At 56.0% G+C, this 16,353-nt stretch overlaps 1 protein-coding gene across 1 annotated transcript; it reads left to right on the forward strand.

The window, feature by feature from the left end:
* The first annotated feature begins 622 nt into the window (after positions 1–622).
* TRIM8 (tripartite motif containing 8) lies at positions 623–14,900 on the forward strand. The gene is made up of 6 exons (XM_047824696.1): positions 623–1,546; positions 11,167–11,262; positions 11,615–11,848; positions 12,667–12,698; positions 12,831–12,946; positions 13,299–14,900. Exons 1-6 carry the CDS (start codon positions 977–979, stop codon positions 13,904–13,906), a joined length of 1,656 nt encoding a protein of 551 aa, XP_047680652.1. The 5' UTR covers positions 623–976; the 3' UTR covers positions 13,907–14,900.
* Positions 14,901–16,353: the final 1,453 nt, after the last annotated feature.

The raw sequence follows: 16,353 nt of genomic DNA on the forward strand, positions 1-16,353 counted from the left end.
CCTTGTTTTCCTCGGCAGAGCCCAGGCGCCCGCCCAGCGCGGAGACCGAGAGCGGGGTCTTTCTGCGGCGGGGGCGCCGGGCGCCGGGCCTCCGGGAAGCGCAGAAGTCGCGAAGAGGGGGTCAGGCCGGAGCACCGCCGGGGCTTCTCCCTCCCTTTCTGGTTGGCTTTTTTTTTTTTTTTTTTCCACTTCTCTCCCTCCCCCTTCCGTTTCTATTTGTGAAGGGAGGAGGAAGGCAGAGGCGGGCTGGTGTCTCTGGCCGAGGACTGGAATTTCATCTGAATGACTGCCCCTGCGCGCACGCAGCGCCCCGGAGTCGGCCCGCCTGCGCCCCGCAGCCTGCACCCGCACCCGGCCGGCCAGCCGGGGGACGCCCGCGCCGCAGCCCGAGAACCGCCAGTTCGCCTCGCCCGCCCGCTCCGGATCTAGCCGCCCTCGGCGCAGCCGCTCCCGCTTCCCCGGCCTCTCGGACCCCGGACGAGGCGAGTGAGGTGCGGCGCTGACGACCTGAGAGGGAGCCCCATCGCCGCCGCCGCCGCCGCCGTCGTTGGAGGAACTGTGCGGCTCCCTGGCTCTGTCCGCCGCGGGGCGCGCCCCAATGTCAGCCGCGAAGCCGGGAGCAGGCCGCGGGCCGCCGCTGGCCTAGCCGCGCGGTCGGGGGGCCGGCCTCTTATATGGAATTTGGACCCTGGCGCTCCCCTCCAGGGCTGGTGCCCCGGCCGCGGCCCTGGCGCAGTCCGCCGCCTCCCGCTAGGCGCTCGCGAGGAGGAGGAGACGCAGCCGGCTGCGCGCGCGGCGGGACGACCGAGGCTCCCTCCTCTGGGGGGCAGACGCGCGGAGGGCGCTGGTGACTGAGCGACTGTCGGGGCTTCCTGGGGCCGGAGCTCGGGGCTCGGTGGGCCTGCAGCTGCACCGGACGGCCCCCCAGAGTTGGGCAGTTAGGGAGGCCTGCCCGGGCCCCCTGCCCGCAGCAGCCATGGCGGAGAATTGGAAGAACTGCTTCGAGGAGGAGCTCATCTGCCCCATCTGCCTGCATGTCTTCGTGGAGCCGGTGCAATTGCCGTGCAAACACAACTTCTGTCGGGGCTGCATTGGCGAGGCGTGGGCCAAGGACAGCGGCCTGGTGCGCTGCCCGGAGTGCAACCAGGCCTACAACCAGAAGCCGGGCCTGGAGAAGAACCTGAAGCTCACCAACATCGTAGAGAAGTTCAACGCCCTGCACGTGGAGAAGCCGCCGGCGGCGCTGCACTGCGTGTTTTGCCGCCGCGGCCCCCCGCTGCCCGCGCAGAAGGTCTGCCTGCGCTGCGAGGCGCCCTGCTGCCAGTCCCACGTGCAGACGCACCTGCAGCAGCCCTCCACCGCCCGCGGGCACCTCCTGGTGGAGGCGGACGACGTGCGGGCTTGGAGCTGCCCCCAGCACAACGCCTACCGCCTCTACCACTGCGAGGCCGAGCAGGTGGCCGTGTGCCAGTACTGCTGCTACTACAGCGGTGCGCATCAGGGACACTCGGTGTGCGACGTGGAGATCCGGAGGAATGAGATCCGGGCAAGTACCCTACACACACACACACACACACACACACACACACACACTCCCTACCTCCTCGGGACCACCCTTCCAGACAGGCTAACTCTTGTGACATCAGGCCAGAGGCACCCTTCCAAACTCTTATACCCTGAAAGTTTGGGGGCAAGGTCCTGGGAAGAAAGGTCTCCCACTACTTGATACATTTCTGCACCTGTGCACATAGAGTCCATCTTTTGAGTCATTTATAGAATTGAGGTGAGGGGTAGAGTTTGGGTGTTGCTTTTCTGTTCTGCGCACGGCTCCCTCCCCCAGCCTTGTTTCTGTGGGCCCTATGGGAAGTCACCAAGGCAGTGACCCAGGTCCTGCTTCTCCAGCTGCTGTTTATGTAATGAGTGTCCTGGTGCCGCTGCTGTGGCTGACATGATCCATGATGCTGGCATACCAATGAGGAAGTAAACAAAAGCAGCCATGTTAGTTTCAAGCCCTATTGGAAACACACTGGGGGCGAGGGGGTGGGGTGGAGGGGAGCTTCCGGAGGGAGAACAGAACTCTGGTATCTATCTGGACAAGGCCTGGACAGCCAGCGGCATCACTGAACAGTCTCAGCCATTCTGATTATTCCCAATTGCCCACTCTTCATTTGTGAGAATCACTGCTCTCTGTGTGCCTGTGTATATTGCATGCGTCTGCATGAACAAACCTTAAAGTATGTGTCTTCATCACTGTGAACCCTTTTCTCCCAGCCCAGCCCTCTATCACAGCCCTCCCACATTTGGGGAGGGGAAGTGGAAGACGGAAAAAGAATCCTGTGGGTTTAAGGTTGAGCTGCCTTGCAATCTGGTTTCAGGCAGCTGGCTCCCCTGGGCTGCCGGCTGGGTGATTACAGAACCGCATCCCCTCCCATTGTATACACCCGGCAGCAGCGGCCAATGTCAAAACCGCCTTCTCCCTCAGGCCTCTGGGCCTGGCTTTGGAGCTGGACTGAGGCAATACTTCCGTCCCCTTCCATGGAGGGGGGCTCCTCCTAGGTCCCTCCCTGGTCCCCTGGCTTTCAGCATTGAGTCATACCAGAAGGAAGGGGTTGGCCTGAGCCATCTCAGAAGCCCCAGCTTGGAGCCCGGGTGTGATATCATGGGGGTGAGGTTGGGCTTTGGTTGCACTGGGAGTGTTTAATGGGTGGGGGCCCTGGAGGCTAGTTGAGGCCAGTGGGGAGCTTGGGTATGAGGAAGCTCTGAGCCTGGACGGTTGTGGATGGGGGCTGTTTCCTGTGGGGGGGAACCAGTCAGAATGAGTCACTGTTTAGCAATTAAAAAACATACACTTACAACTAACAAAAGGCAGGAGGGCCACCACAAGCTGAGGGCAGGGATAACAAATAAAATTTGCTGTATAATTAGTTTCCAATCGGATGGGCTAACTCTGGGTTTTGTACAGGACAGGACCTATGGTTTCTTAAAGGAAGCATAGGGGATAGAGAGAGGAGCCATTCTCTTCCTTTCCCTGGAGTTGAGAATCAGAGGCCTAGGGAAAGCAGTGAACCCCTAGTGCCCACCTGCAACTCCGGGAGGCAGAGCCCAGACTTTTCTCAGTATGGGGAAGCTGCTGCTATTAATAAAGATGGAAAGACTGGGGGAGGAAGGGAAAAGCACAGAGGCAGGAGAAAGGAGCGCTGTCCAGTTCTCTGTCCTGGGTTTGGCAGTGGAAAGTGATGGGAAGGGAAAAGACCGAGATGTGGCTGAAAGGAACCAAGGAGGGGGCAGCAGCCAGGATGATGAGTGAATTTGTGCCTGCACCCACGCTTTTGCTCTTAACTGTGTCTGAGTGCTAGGGGTGCTTTTCATTTGGGTGGGGAGAAAACATAATTGTGCCTGATTCGGTAGTAGGAGGGTATCTTTAGATGTGTGTCTATGTTTGCAAGTGCCTCTGAGACTGCTTGCTTTGCCCTTAAATGCACCTGTCTCCCGTCTGTATAATTGATGGGGGATTGGTCGGGGAAGGGGTTGCCCAGGCATGCAGAGTATACTCTGGGGTTCCCACCACCAGGTCCACGATCCTGGCTCGTGGAAGGAACTGGTTGGGAAGGAAGTGCTGAACTTTGTCAGCCCCTGTGAGCATGCCTGTGGTGTGTGTGTGTGTGTGTGTGTGTGTGTGTGTGTGTGTGTGTGTGTTCATTCCTGTTCCTGATGTGGACAGGCGCACAAGTAGGGGGGTTGCATCAGGGCCAGATGTGCAATTCTGTGCACCCAGCATCTGTGTACCCAGCAACCTGAGTCTTATTCCCCTCCGGGTGCCCCCACCCCAGGCCCTCTGGATTCTCTCTGGTGACTCAGGGCACTGGAGTTGGAAACCCTTCAACAGGCCAGCACTCCTCAGTCTGAGTTGGACTTACTGAATGTGGAGAAAGGGGCCTCACCCTCAGGAGAGGGGAAGAGCCGTAGGGAATCTGAATGGAAGAACCCATCACACTGTCCTTCCTCCAGCCAGGGAGAAGGGCCTTTTCCTGGGCCTCTTTTCCCTTGCCTGAGGGCCTCTGATGCCGTGGATACGGATGAGAGCAACAGAATTCTCAGGGATATAGGAGCAGATACATGGAGACTTGGCACATGCCTTAAAATACGGCTCTGCTTCTTGCGTTTCCTCTTATGTCTTCTGTGGGGTAGGGGTGGGAGGTGCTGCTGAAACGACCTATCGGTTAGAAATAGGAAACTCTGATCAACCTCTCCTGGGTGGCTCTAGTCACATACTCACAAGCACCCACATGTGCAAAGGCCAGTAGTCTAGAGCAGGAGCCCAGCAGGGAGGCAAGCAGGGCTTCTCTCTAGCCTAGGGCACTAGCAGGGGAGTCAGGCCAACTCTGTTACCCCACTCTGCCCTTGCAAAGCCATTGTGTAGACCACATTGCCCTGAAGCCTGGAGGCCCATTGGGTTGGCCCCAGAGACCACTCTATGGGACATGCCCAGACCCCAAATATGTTCTCCCTTGGGGCTATGAGAGGATAATGGCCCAAAATGGGGATATCCAGGTGGGCCTGAGTCTGGCAGCCCTAGGTAGTCAAAGCCTCTTCCAGCCCCAGGTTTAGCGGTTCATCTAAGCAACAGGGAACTGGTGTAAGCCGGGAGTATCCCTATCTCATGACCTCCTTCAACAAGAAAAGAAGACCTAGTTATATGTATGAGGGACTATGCAGGGTGTGTGTGTGTGTGTGTGTGTGTGTGTGTGTGTGTGTGTGTTCAGGTCATAGTAGTGCCCCTGTGTCATTCCTAGGCCCCCAGATCAAGACTGGAAATGTTGCCAGAACCCTTTTCCTTACATGTCTCATAGGTTTAATGTTGAGAGATGTTCCCTGGGGTGGGGGGGGGGGGTGCAGGGAGAGGATCCCACTGCTCAGGGCCAACTTGGGGTTTGTAGCTGCCAGAGGCGAGGTGCTGCTTTCACTGCTCCCATTGCCCCTGGCTGGAGGGCTTGCACTGGGACCCTGGCGGGGACCCTAGGTCTCCGCCCCATGTGTCCGTCTCTAGGTGGGCTGTGGGGGTGGGGGCTGCCCTAGCCCAGCTGACTCGGGCAGCACAGACCCCACTGCTCCCTCCTCCCCAGACCAGACTCCTGACCTCAGGTGGGGAGGCAGCTGACCTGTGTAAAGGTGAAGGGCAATGTAGCTGCCCCTTCCTTGATCATCCTGAGTCTGCAGGGAAGGTGGATCTGGTTCGGCCTTCCTCCCTGGGCCCCAGGCAGAGAGGAGTCTGAGGCACAGGCCCAGCCCCCACCGCCACCGCCACCCCAGGATCCTGCTGACACAGCCAGGCGCCTGTCATGCACGCCCTATTGATTACTCTGCCTCCTGCAGCTCTGGATGGCCGTGCGTCCATGTCTGTCTGCAGGTGTGCGCACACGCGTGTAACCGGAGTGTCTGGTTGTGCATCTCCCATGTGACCGATTTTCTTGTATCTCCTGTGTATATCTCTGAGAAGGTACAGCGTGAGTGACCGACTTAATTGTGTAGCTGTCCTGCATGTGGCTGTGGGGTCCGGAAGGCGTGCAAGCGCGCGTCTGTGAGAGACGAGGTTGACTGCATGGCCCGCTTGCTGTATACCTGTGATTGGAAGTTGAGGGTGTATTGCGTGACTGTCAGCACCATGTTGCTAGCATGTGGCTGCCTGCTCGGACTCTGAGACTTGTGCGACTTTCTCAACTGGTGGGGGCGTTGGGGAGGGGAAGAAAAGATGGAATTCACCTTCGGGCGAGCTTGTTGCCTGTGGCCGGTATTGGAGGCAGAGGTCCAGGTGGCTCCTGCGATGCTGTGTTGGGGGCAGTGTGGGTGGGCCTAGGAAGAAGGTGAGCCCGGCTTGGGCCCCTGCCCTGGACCAAGCAGGCAGGCCTGGCTGGCCTCCTCCCTGCTCTGGGAAAGCCTTCCTTCCCGGCCGGCCTGGTATTCAAACCCAGACAAAGGGGGGCTTTCTCTCTCGCCTCTTTGTTCTGCTGCCCCAGAGCGCTGCTCTCTGCATGGCAAAAGCTAATTCCACTCTGCAGCTGGGAAACCTTCTCTGGGGTCTGCCGGGGCTTGTTTCAGAGAGCCTTGCTTCTCTCCTTGCCTTGGCTTCTGCCCTCCAGCCTCTTCCCTCTGCGTCTGTGGTTGCCTCTGCCTGGGGGTCCGCATGGTAGCCCAAGGTAAGGGCCGAAGCCTGGAAACTGCCCTGTGACAAGGGGAGAATGCTGTGGCCCAGGGAGAGAGGAGGCCAGCATGCTCCTGGGACGAGGGCTATAGGGAGAGTGGGGGGCAGGTTTGGAAGCTGGGGAGGGGGTCAGGATGGGGTAGCTCTGAGCAGGGGCTGCAGCCAGAGCTAGAGCTGAAATGGTAGCTCTCTGGGCAGGGGTGTGAGCAGAGAGAGGTGCTCAGCAGCCCAGCCCCCTCTTCTTGCCCCCCATGACTCTCCCCACCACCACCACCACCACAGGGGCTGCTGGATCCAGCACTGGCCCTGTCTGAAAATCTCAGACAGGGGTTGCCTCTGGCCCAACCCCTGGGGCCCTGTTCCCTCCTGACCTTGCTTCTCTTCAAGGTTGACTTGAGGGTTTTAGTATTATTATTTATTAACTTTTATGCAGCCCAGAGTCCCCATGGCCTCACCCGTCTGCCCAGTCCAGTCTGGCATCAACAATGCCAGCTGGGCCTGACCAGTCAGACTCCAGAGGGATGTGAGGCTTTCCTGGGGCAGGAATATAAGGAGCTAGGAGTGCCCCTCTCTCAGAGGGAGCAGCTCCAGGCAGAGTCTGAACATTGGGCGACAGGTAGGAGGAGCAGGATGTCCTGGGGCCTGTTCTTCATACCTGTCATGTATGATGGAATGGGAATGGAGTGCCCCCATGTCTTCTTGATGTTTTTGCCCTCACGGGACCAGGAGGAGACCACAAAAGGCCTTACTTAGGTTCTAAGGGACAAGCGCCGCTGAGTGGAGTTGGGCCTCATATCGCCCCTCCTCCTTCCTGCTGGAGGCCTGGTCCCTCCAGCGCTGCTAGTCTAGACCAGGGTTCCCCACTCCGCTGTGCTCCTGCACTGCACTCTTGAGGTGTGCCACAGTCCAGGTGACTCACTGTGCTCTGGGAGGGGTTTGTAAAGAGCCCTCGTATCCTTACCCCCTGCACTGAGAGCCCCTGCTCTGAATCAAGCAGGAAAATCTGGTCCTATCTCTCAGCTTTGGGTTTTTCCCAGATGGGAAATGGGGCCTCAGCTCTCAGCGATTCCTCGGACATTGGGATGGAAAGAGGCTGCTGGTAGCGGGGAAGGGTATAGGCCCTGCTTCCTCTGCCCCCGTCTTCCAGCTTCTCAGCAGCCTGATTCAGTCATTTGGTGGAATTGAGGTGAGGGGTAATGAAGAGGCAACAAGTGAATATTCCTGTCCCTTCCCCCAGTTTCCCGGTGCCTGAGATAATAGTGATTCCCCCCAACCCTCTGGCTCCCTCAGGTTTTGTCTGTGGCAGGATTAAGATCATCTGGCCCCAAGAGAGGGCCATCCCTGCAAGGGTAAGCTGGCCAGCCTGGGTCCCTGGGCCCTCCTCCCAGCCCTCTGTGATGACTGGCAACTCTCGGCCAGTTTCCTTCCCATTCCTACCCCCTCCCCTACCTACCCCTGCAGCAGAGGCAGGAGCTCCATGTCCTCTGAGATGGGGGAGGGGGAGTGAAACCCAGCCACCTGCTAGAGAGTGTGGCCCCTGCCTTTGCTAGGCCTAGATTGGGCTCCCACCCCAGAGGGCTCTGGGCAGGCAATGTCCCAGAGTAGAAGTACTGCCAGGAAAGGCTCTGAGAAAGGTCTGGAAGAAGGCCGGGGCTGAGCTCCACCCCTAGAACTGGACAGGAGGTGCCTCCTTTGGCTTTTCCCTGAGGAGTCAGCCATGAATTCCTTGAAGGGTTCCAGAGGGGCGGGAGAGGGGCCTCCCACTGCTCCAAAGGATGGGAGTGGAACAGCCCCCATTCCAGTCCTCTGAGGGAAATTGGGCTGGGAAGCTAACCTTGGTGCTGCCTCCTTCCCGTCTCTCATCTGGGACTTAGCCCCAGGTGTGCCCCTAATCTGATACTGATGGGTTTGGTCATGAGAATTAGCTAGGTGGGGAGACCACAGTGCACAGATGTATGGGATGGAGTCAGGGGTGGGGGGCTTTCCAATATCCTGAGCATTGGGAAGGCAGGAATGGCCCGCTGTCTGAGACACATCTGGAGAGAGGGGCCCTGTCCTCTCAGTGTGGGTACAAGGCATCCAGAAGGCAAAAATTCAAGGGCCAGTTGTTACAAGGGAGGTAAAAAGCCCTACTGTTCCTGAAGGGGTGTCCTGGCCACCTTGCCTTTATGGCAGGCCTCCCTTAAGTGTCTGGGCCTTCAGGAGGCCCAGTCTTCACCTGTAGGGGGCTGGATGCAAGTATACGTGTAGCTCTGTGCAGCACTGTGCATGAGGTGGTGCCAGGGCCCAAGTGGCGATGCGTGCTTGTGTGTGTTCTGGGAACTTCTACCAGGGGCTGCTACCCTCTTGCTCTAGCTGTGGGCAGTCTCACTGGCAGGGAGGATGCATGACTGCCTCTTTCCTCCCCCGCCACTCAGCTGTGTCTCCTTACAGGCTCTGACTCTCAGGCTGGCAGCGACCCTTGTGCATGTTGGGCTGGTGTGGGGACCTGCTGGAAGGGCAAAGTGCCTGGGACAGGGCAAGGTCTCCTGGGGCTGGTTCTTACAGGTCCTGTCCTAGGTCATTGGTCAAGTTGATGGGGCAGGCAGTACCCCAGGCTTCTCCAGCTTAGAATCCGGCTTCATACCCCCCATCTCCTCCTGTCCCCGGGTTTTTGTTTCTGGGGCAGCCAGCAACTCTCAGCGAGGTTGCTGAACTCTCTTGCAGGCCTTGGTTTCCCCAAATGTAAAATGGGTCAGAAGAGTGAGGAAGGGATTAGTGGTTGTGTCTGGGGAGCCAGCTGGGTGTGGGTGGGAATGGGGGTTTTAGGTCAAACTTGAGGGTCACTCTGAGGCCCCCGCAGAGGAAGAAAAAGAACAATTCCTTGTTGAGTGGACACTTACTGTGAGCTAGGTTCTGTGTAACCTGCTTTGCAAACCTTATTTTTGTGGGCAAAACCGTGCCTTTATTCAGTCAACATGCTATGCATCTGTCGAGTGCTGGGGTCTCTGTGTCGCCTGGCTGAGAAGGGAGGTAGAAAAAGACCGCAGCAAACCCTATTTTCAGCAGGCTCAGAGCTTTGCAGGGAAATCAGACCAACTTTGAGAGGCAGGCTACAGAATAATGTCCTGGGGCGCCTGGGTGGCTCAGTTCGTTGAGCATCAGACTCTGGATTTTGGCTCAGGTCATGATGCTAGGGTTGTGGATCAAGCCCCGCGTCAGGCTCTGTACTATGTGTGGAGCCTGTGTAAGATTCTCTCTCCCTCGGCCCCTCTCCCCCGCTCGTACTCTCCCTCTCGCTAAAATAAAATGAATAAATAAGTAAATGATTTTTAAAAATGAATAGTGCTGTCCTATAGGTCTTTCTGTGATGATGGTAATGTTTTGTATTTGTGGTGTCCAGAACATTAGCCATTGGTGACATATAGTTATTGAGCACTCAAACTGAGGCTGGTACAACTAAAACTGATGTTTAATTTATTTGAATTTATTTAAATTTAAATAGCCACCTGTGACTAGCTGCTACCATACTGGACAGTACAGCTGCAGAGGGAAGGCACGCTGTGACAGCCCCACTGCATGGCAAGGATAGGGAGTGACCTGTGCAAACTTCGAACAGGGGCCATGGAAAGTTTCCTAGGGAGTGGGCCTTAAGTTGGGCCTTGAAGGACGGACAGAGGGAGGAAGGGGGCACTGGTGGGCTGTAGAAAAACGTCAGCAGAGGGGCGCCTGGGTGGCTCAGTCGGTTAAGCGGCCGACTTCGGCTCAGGTCATGATCTCGCGGTCCGTGGGTTCGAGCCCCGCGTCGGGCTCTGTGCTGACAGCTCAGAGCCTGGAGCCCGTTTCAGATTCTGTGTTTCCCTGTTTCTCTGACCCTCCCCTGTTCATGCTCTCTCTCTGTCTCAAAAATAAATAAAAATGTTAAAAAAAAAAAAAAAAAGAAAAAAGAAAAAAGAAAAATGTCAGCAGAGTGCAGGGAGTTCAAGTGTGCACAGAGCATTGGAGAAAGGATACCAGCCCACCTGGCGGGGAGGCGGGGGGGGGGGTGTCAAGTTGTAAGAGAGCCGTCATTGCCAAAATATTGGAAGAGGGAGTCATTGAGGTTCTTGAGCAGGAAGAGACCGTGTTCAAAGGAGCATGTCTGGTAAGGGAGGAGGACAGGATGGATGGAACAGGCAGGATGGACAGGGCCGGGAGGAGAGGATTGTGGAGACAGGAGATCAAGGGCTGAGAATAGCAGCTTCATCCAGCACCTTCCAGTAGACTGGCCTCAGGTTCTTAAGCAAGCCACAGAGTCTCCCTTCCACTTGGGTCCAAATGAGAGGCTGAGGCTCTCATTTGGAGGCTCATTTGAGGCTTTAGCAAGGACTTCAGAGGCCTAACCCTCAGCGTCAAGAACAAAGCTGCCCTTGATGCCCTTAAGTGCAAGTAAGGCAAGCGGGCCTGGATGGCCTCGGAAGGTTGTTTGTCCCTCTGCAACTTAGGGTACTCATCTCTAAGATGGGGCTCCCCAGAGAAGCGGCATGACTTGTACAAGAACAGACCCTACTGCTGAATCACCTAGGTTTGTATCCTAGCTGTGTGACTTTGGACAGATTGCTTAATCTCTCTGGTTTCCTCTTCTCTGAAATGAAGATAATAGTAGTGCTTAACTCACAGCATTACTGGGATGATTAGATAAGTGTATAGGAAAAGCACTCAGAACGGGCTGGCTGGACCTGCCCTCAGAAAGCTCATGGTTTAGATACGTGTGGGAAGCTATTCCAGGCTTTCAGTTCTTGGGAACAGGCTTCCCAGACAGCTGTCACCAGGCCCCTGGGATTGCATGGGGGGCCAGAAAGGGTTGGATGGCAGAAATTTAGGTCATCTGAGTCCAAGAATCTATAGGATGAGTCTGTTCTGTAGCAGGAAGGATGGTGCGCACCCATCCCTGGTAAGGGATAGAGCCGCAGCCCCCTCTGACACCCCTTCCCCACCTGTCCCTGCAGAAGATGCTGATGAAGCAGCAGGACCGTCTGGAGGAGCGAGAGCAGGACATTGAGGACCAGCTGTACAAACTCGAGTCCGACAAGCGCCTAGTGGAGGTAGCTAAGCCCAAGCCCGTGGTATGTGGTGGGCCGGCTTGGGTGCAGGGCCTTGGGCTGGCTCCCTGTTGGGGCTAGGATCTGTTGTGTGGTCGACGCTGTGCCAGAATCCCTTGGTCAGTTATTCAGTGAACTGTCGATTGCTGAGCCCCCACTGACGTCAGGGGTAGCCGGCCCAGAGCCCTATGCTACCAGCAGGGAATTAGCAGGTTCAGACCTCGCCGTGGGGAGCCATGGGCAGCCTGGGGATTCGGGGTCCCAGACTCCACCGCCCAGGACGCGAGACAGGCAGAAGCGCAGCCCGAGGTCCCTGGCGCTCACTGCCCGTCCGCTCCCGCCCCCGCGCCCGCAGGAGAAGGTGAGCCAGCTGAAGGAAGAGGTGCGGCTGCAGTATGAAAAGCTACACCAGCTGCTGGACGAGGACCTGCGGCAGACGGTGGAGGTCCTGGACAAGGCCCAGGCCAAGTTCTGCAGCGAGAACGCAGCGCAGGCGCTGCACCTCGGGGAGCGCATGCAGGAGGCCAAGAAGCTGCTGGGCTCCCTGCAGCTGCTCTTCGACAAGACAGAAGACGTCAGCTTCATGAAGGTGGGCTGGGACCGGGACCAGCCGGTGGGATCCGGGTCATTCCTCAGTCGGAGTCTGCCATTCTTTGCTCCCAACCAGTTTCCCCCACCAGTATGCTCCCAGGGCTCTGGAGCCAGCCTGCATGGACTCAGAACCCTCCTCCTCTGCCCTTTCTAGCTTCGTGAGCTTTGGGGGCGAGTCATATATGTTCCCTATGCCTAAATTCCCTCACCTATAAAATGGGGTTGATGATACAGATCTATAATCCTTTATCCACAATTCCAAATTTTAAAAATCTCTGAAAACTAATAGGAAAAATTCTGACAACTCATTTAACAGAAAAAAAAATTGACCTGAGCTCATGTTGGCAATTAATGGTCTTTATTTATCTTGCTTGACACAAGTATTCAAACATTTTGCTGCAGAAACATTGATGTATTGGATGATAGTGTCCTACTGGGGATAATACGTAACGTATAGAACAGGCACCATATTTTTCCTCCTACAATCCAACAGTTTCCAAATTCCAAAACACATGTGGCCCCATGAATTTCAGATAAAAGACTGAGTGCCTGTAACACCTTGCTACCGTAGTTGTGTAGATAAAATGATGGATGTATAGAAAGCACTTAACCGTGTTTGTCACATAGTAAGTGCTCAATAAACGTTAGCTATTCTTAACTTCTAGAAATGGAGGACTGCCCACCGCCCCCCCCATCGGCTCTTACCATACTTTGGGGGAATCAGACAATCAGCCCTGCCTGGGGGGAGGGAGCATGGGGCAGCTCTGCTTTCTCATGTTGCCTTTCCCACTGACTAACCCTTTTCTCTCCCCCTAGAACACCAAGTCTGTGAAAATCCTAATGGACAGGTGAGCAGATGGCCACCAGCCCCCAGGGAACACATCTGGGGGAGGGCAGGGAGGGCCAGGCCCACGGGGGGAGGTAGGGCAGGCTCACCGGTGATACCTCCTCACAGCAGATGCCCCGTCCACTGCCCCCAGGACCCAGACCTGCACGGGCAGCAGCCTTTCTCCCCCTAAGATCGGCCACCTGAACTCCAAGCTCTTCCTGAATGAGGTGGCCAAGAAGGAGAAGCAGCTGCGCAAGATGCTAGAAGGTGAGGGTGGTATCCTCAATGGAAAGGAGAGAGCCCTTTGGGCAGGGGTAAATGCCAGAGCCTTCTCTCTGAGAGGCAGCATGGCCTAGTCAGATAGTCTTTTCTTCATATCCTGGCTTTGCCCCTTCTAGCTATTGGACCTTGGGAAAAGCCACATGCCTTCCCTAAACTTCAGTTCCTTCAGCCATAAAATGGGAATAATAATAGTATCTACCTGCTAATGGAGTAGTCAGCATTGACCAAGATGGTGCATGATGTAACGAGCTTGGTCCTATAGACAGAAAGTGGGGAAAGGAGACCTGGGTTGCTTGGGATGGGAGCTTTGGCGACTTTTGCCCCAAACTCTCCACAGGCCCCTTCAGCACACCGGTGCCCTTCCTGCAGAGCGTCCCCCTGTACCCTTGTGGCGTGAGCAGCTCTGGGGCGGAAAAGCGCAAGCACTCAACGGCCTTCCCTGAGGCCAGTTTCCTAGAGACGTCGTCAGGCCCTGTGGGCAGCCAATATGGGGCAGCAGGCACAGCCAGCGGCGAGGGCCAGTCAGGGCAGCCCCTGGGGCCCTGCAGCTCCACGCAGCACTTGGTGGCCCTGCCGGGCGGCGCCCAACCAGTGCATTCAAGTCCTGTGTTCCCCCCATCACAGTATCCCAATGGCTCTGCCACCCAGCAGCCCATGCTCCCCCAGTATGGCGGCCGCAAGATTCTCGTCTGTTCTGTGGACAACTGTTACTGTTCTTCCGTGGCCAACCATGGTGGCCACCAGCCCTACCCCCGCTCCGGCCACTTTCCCTGGACAGTGCCCTCACAGGAGTACTCACACCCGCTCCCGCCCACACCCTCCGTCCCCCAGTCCCTTCCTGGCCTGGCGGTCAGAGACTGGCTCGACGCCTCCCAGCAGCCTGGCCACCAGGATTTCTACAGGGTGTATGGGCAGCCGTCCACCAAACACTACGTGACGAGCTAACGCCACGCAGGCAGTGGGGAGCTGGGGAATCTTCCCCCCTAGCCCCCAGTGGCTCGGGAATTATGCATCCAGAGACCTGCCCTTCTACCTTCCTGTCTTCCCTCCCTTCCTCCTTCATCCCCCCCCCCCCCACCAAGTCTTTTCCTTTTGGATTTTGTTTTGTTTTGGGCTTTGTTTTTGATTTTTTTTTTTTTTTTTTTTAATGAATCTCCTGGACGCGGAGGTGACAGTGAGAGCTGGCCTGGACTGGGCTGCAGGTAGCCCTGGAGTTGGGAAAGCATCTACTTCAAGGCATGGAGCTCTCTCTCTCTCTGTCTCTCCTTTTTTCTTCCACTCCTTCCCCTTCCCACCCCCTTGGCTGGTAGGAGCCTCAGCTTCCCCTAAAGCCTTGGGGGATCCCACCCTCCTCACCCAGCCCGGGGAGGATGGACCAGTGCCCACTGGCCTGTTGCTCGTCTTGTTTTTCTTTTGGGCAGTTTGATCACTGACTGAGTAAGGAATGACCTGTAGATTGTGGGGCTTTTTTTTTTTTTTTTTTTAATTTTTTTAAAACCAAGAATGATTTCTCCTGCTTCCTTCTTCTCAACATCCTCCCAGATGGAGTTCAAAGGCCACTTCTCAAGCAGCTTTTGGCACCTTCAGCCTCAGAGTGGAATCTTAAAGACAGGAACCCCATGTCCAGGAAAGGGGAAAAGGAACTTTGCCAATGATAGTGACCACAGCAAAAGCAAATAATAATAATATTAATAATAATAAAGAGAAATAAAAGAAATAATAAAATAAAAAAACCATAGCACAGCCCTTGTTGAGGTCAGTGGGGGAGGAGGGGCTGCCCCGAGTTGGGTCCTTGCCTGGATTTTGACACAGCAACTTCCTGTAGTGAGCACTTTGTATGAATCGTGGACTTCCTGTTCTCAAGACGCAGGTATTTATTCTGTAATCTATCTAGAGCACACACCGAAATCCAACCTTCTAATAAACATAATGGCGCAGTCCCGCTCCCTGCCTCGCCTCTTACCCCGCCCACTCCCCCAGGCCTGGAGTTTTTAGGTGTTGGTCCAAGAAAGGGCACTGAGGGAAGGAAGCCCCTGCCTTCCTTGCCTTGATTCTGTGCTCAGCCTAGTCTGTTCCAGGCCTGTGAATGTCAATTTGTCAGGCACTAACTACGTCCACTCTCAGCCTTGGGTTCATTTGACAAATATTTGCTGAGTGAGGGCCTCCCAGGCCCAGCCCCCTGCTGCATAGGCCCTGGCATCTCTTTGAGGTTCTGCCAGCATGTTCTTAGCTAGAACAGACAAAGAAAGAAATACCTCTCTGAGTCTTGCAAAATTACCTCCTTCACTCCACAAATATTTATTGAGCACATGCTAAGTGCCAGGCACTGTGTGGGGCCATGGGCATAAACAGAGCAGACCCTCTTTTGGGGATTTAGTTGAACTAGGCCTTGGCCACCACTGGGGGAGTCACTCAACTCCATGCTTCGTTTGGTGACTTGGGTCTAGGCCCCTGCCCCCGGGCATAGAAGAAGAGCAGACAGGAAAATACTTGGCTCTGAGACACATGGAGGTAGGTGAAGACGTTCTACCCCCATCCCCCTCGGCAGAACTGCTCAAACTTGACCATGTCTTGGGAGCTTGTTAAAAGGGCTGATTCCTGGGGCCTGCTTAGACTCCGTGGGACTCATCAAGGGCCCAGGAGTCTGCATTTTAGTTCCCCAGTTAAAAGTGCCGTGATGAAGGACTTGCTAGGGTCTTGCTTGTTATAGGGACCCCTGGGTGGAAGGAGGGGCTGGAGCACTCCAAGGCACTCCTCTGTTGGGGCCGGGAAGTGAACTTTAAAAAGGATCTCTGGTTTGTTACCTAACACTCCTCTTGGATCTTATGTCATAAAGCAGCCTGTGCCCTTCCATACTAGGAGGAGGGGCAACCTTTGCTGGTGCCTAGTTCTCTCCCCTTGTCTGGGTAGAGTCAGGGCCTGAATGCCTCCTACCCCCAAAAGCCACGAGTGAGTCCTGTGCCAGGGGTCCAAGCCACTCCCGGCCCTAGTTACTCCCCTTCTCATACAAGTAATGACCTAGGGTGGAAGGCATGGTCAAGCCATGTTCCCCTGGCCAGCTGGGTTGGCCAACCAAACCAGAGTTTTAGTCCTGTTAAGTAGAAGCCGTCTTCCCATCCTGTGGGAATAGAAAACGATTCAGTGTGGTGTGGGTGGACCTTTCCTTCATTGCTCCCCCTTCCTCACTTTGGCAGGGAGCCAGAGCCAGGACAGGATGACAACAGCTGGCCTGCCCCCTTCTCTTCCCCTGCACCTGTTTGGGCCTACAGCGAGAGGGCAGATGGTTGGAGCCCAGGGCCCCTGCAGCCCAGGGGTGGAAGGATGCCTGGGGGCAGGTGCTGGTGGCCAGATAGACATTTAACTCCACTCACATCTGCTCCTGTCTCACTCTC

Source organism: Prionailurus viverrinus, chromosome D2 (genome assembly GCF_022837055.1).
Source record: "Prionailurus viverrinus isolate Anna chromosome D2, UM_Priviv_1.0, whole genome shotgun sequence".
Classification (NCBI taxonomy): domain Eukaryota; kingdom Metazoa; phylum Chordata; class Mammalia; order Carnivora; family Felidae; genus Prionailurus; species Prionailurus viverrinus.

Bases quoted from the DNA above. Each gene is read 5' to 3' on its own strand.
- TRIM8 (XM_047824696.1), top strand. From the start codon at position 977: ATGGCGGAGAATTGGAAGAACTGCTTCGAGGAGGAGCTCATCTGCCCC. The intron at 1,547-11,166 runs GCAAGTACCCTA...CTGTCCCTGCAG, and splicing joins TCCGGAGGAATGAGATCCGG to AAGATGCTGATGAAGCAGCA. The intron at 11,849-12,666 runs GTGGGCTGGGAC...CTCTCCCCCTAG, and splicing joins AAGACGTCAGCTTCATGAAG to AACACCAAGTCTGTGAAAAT.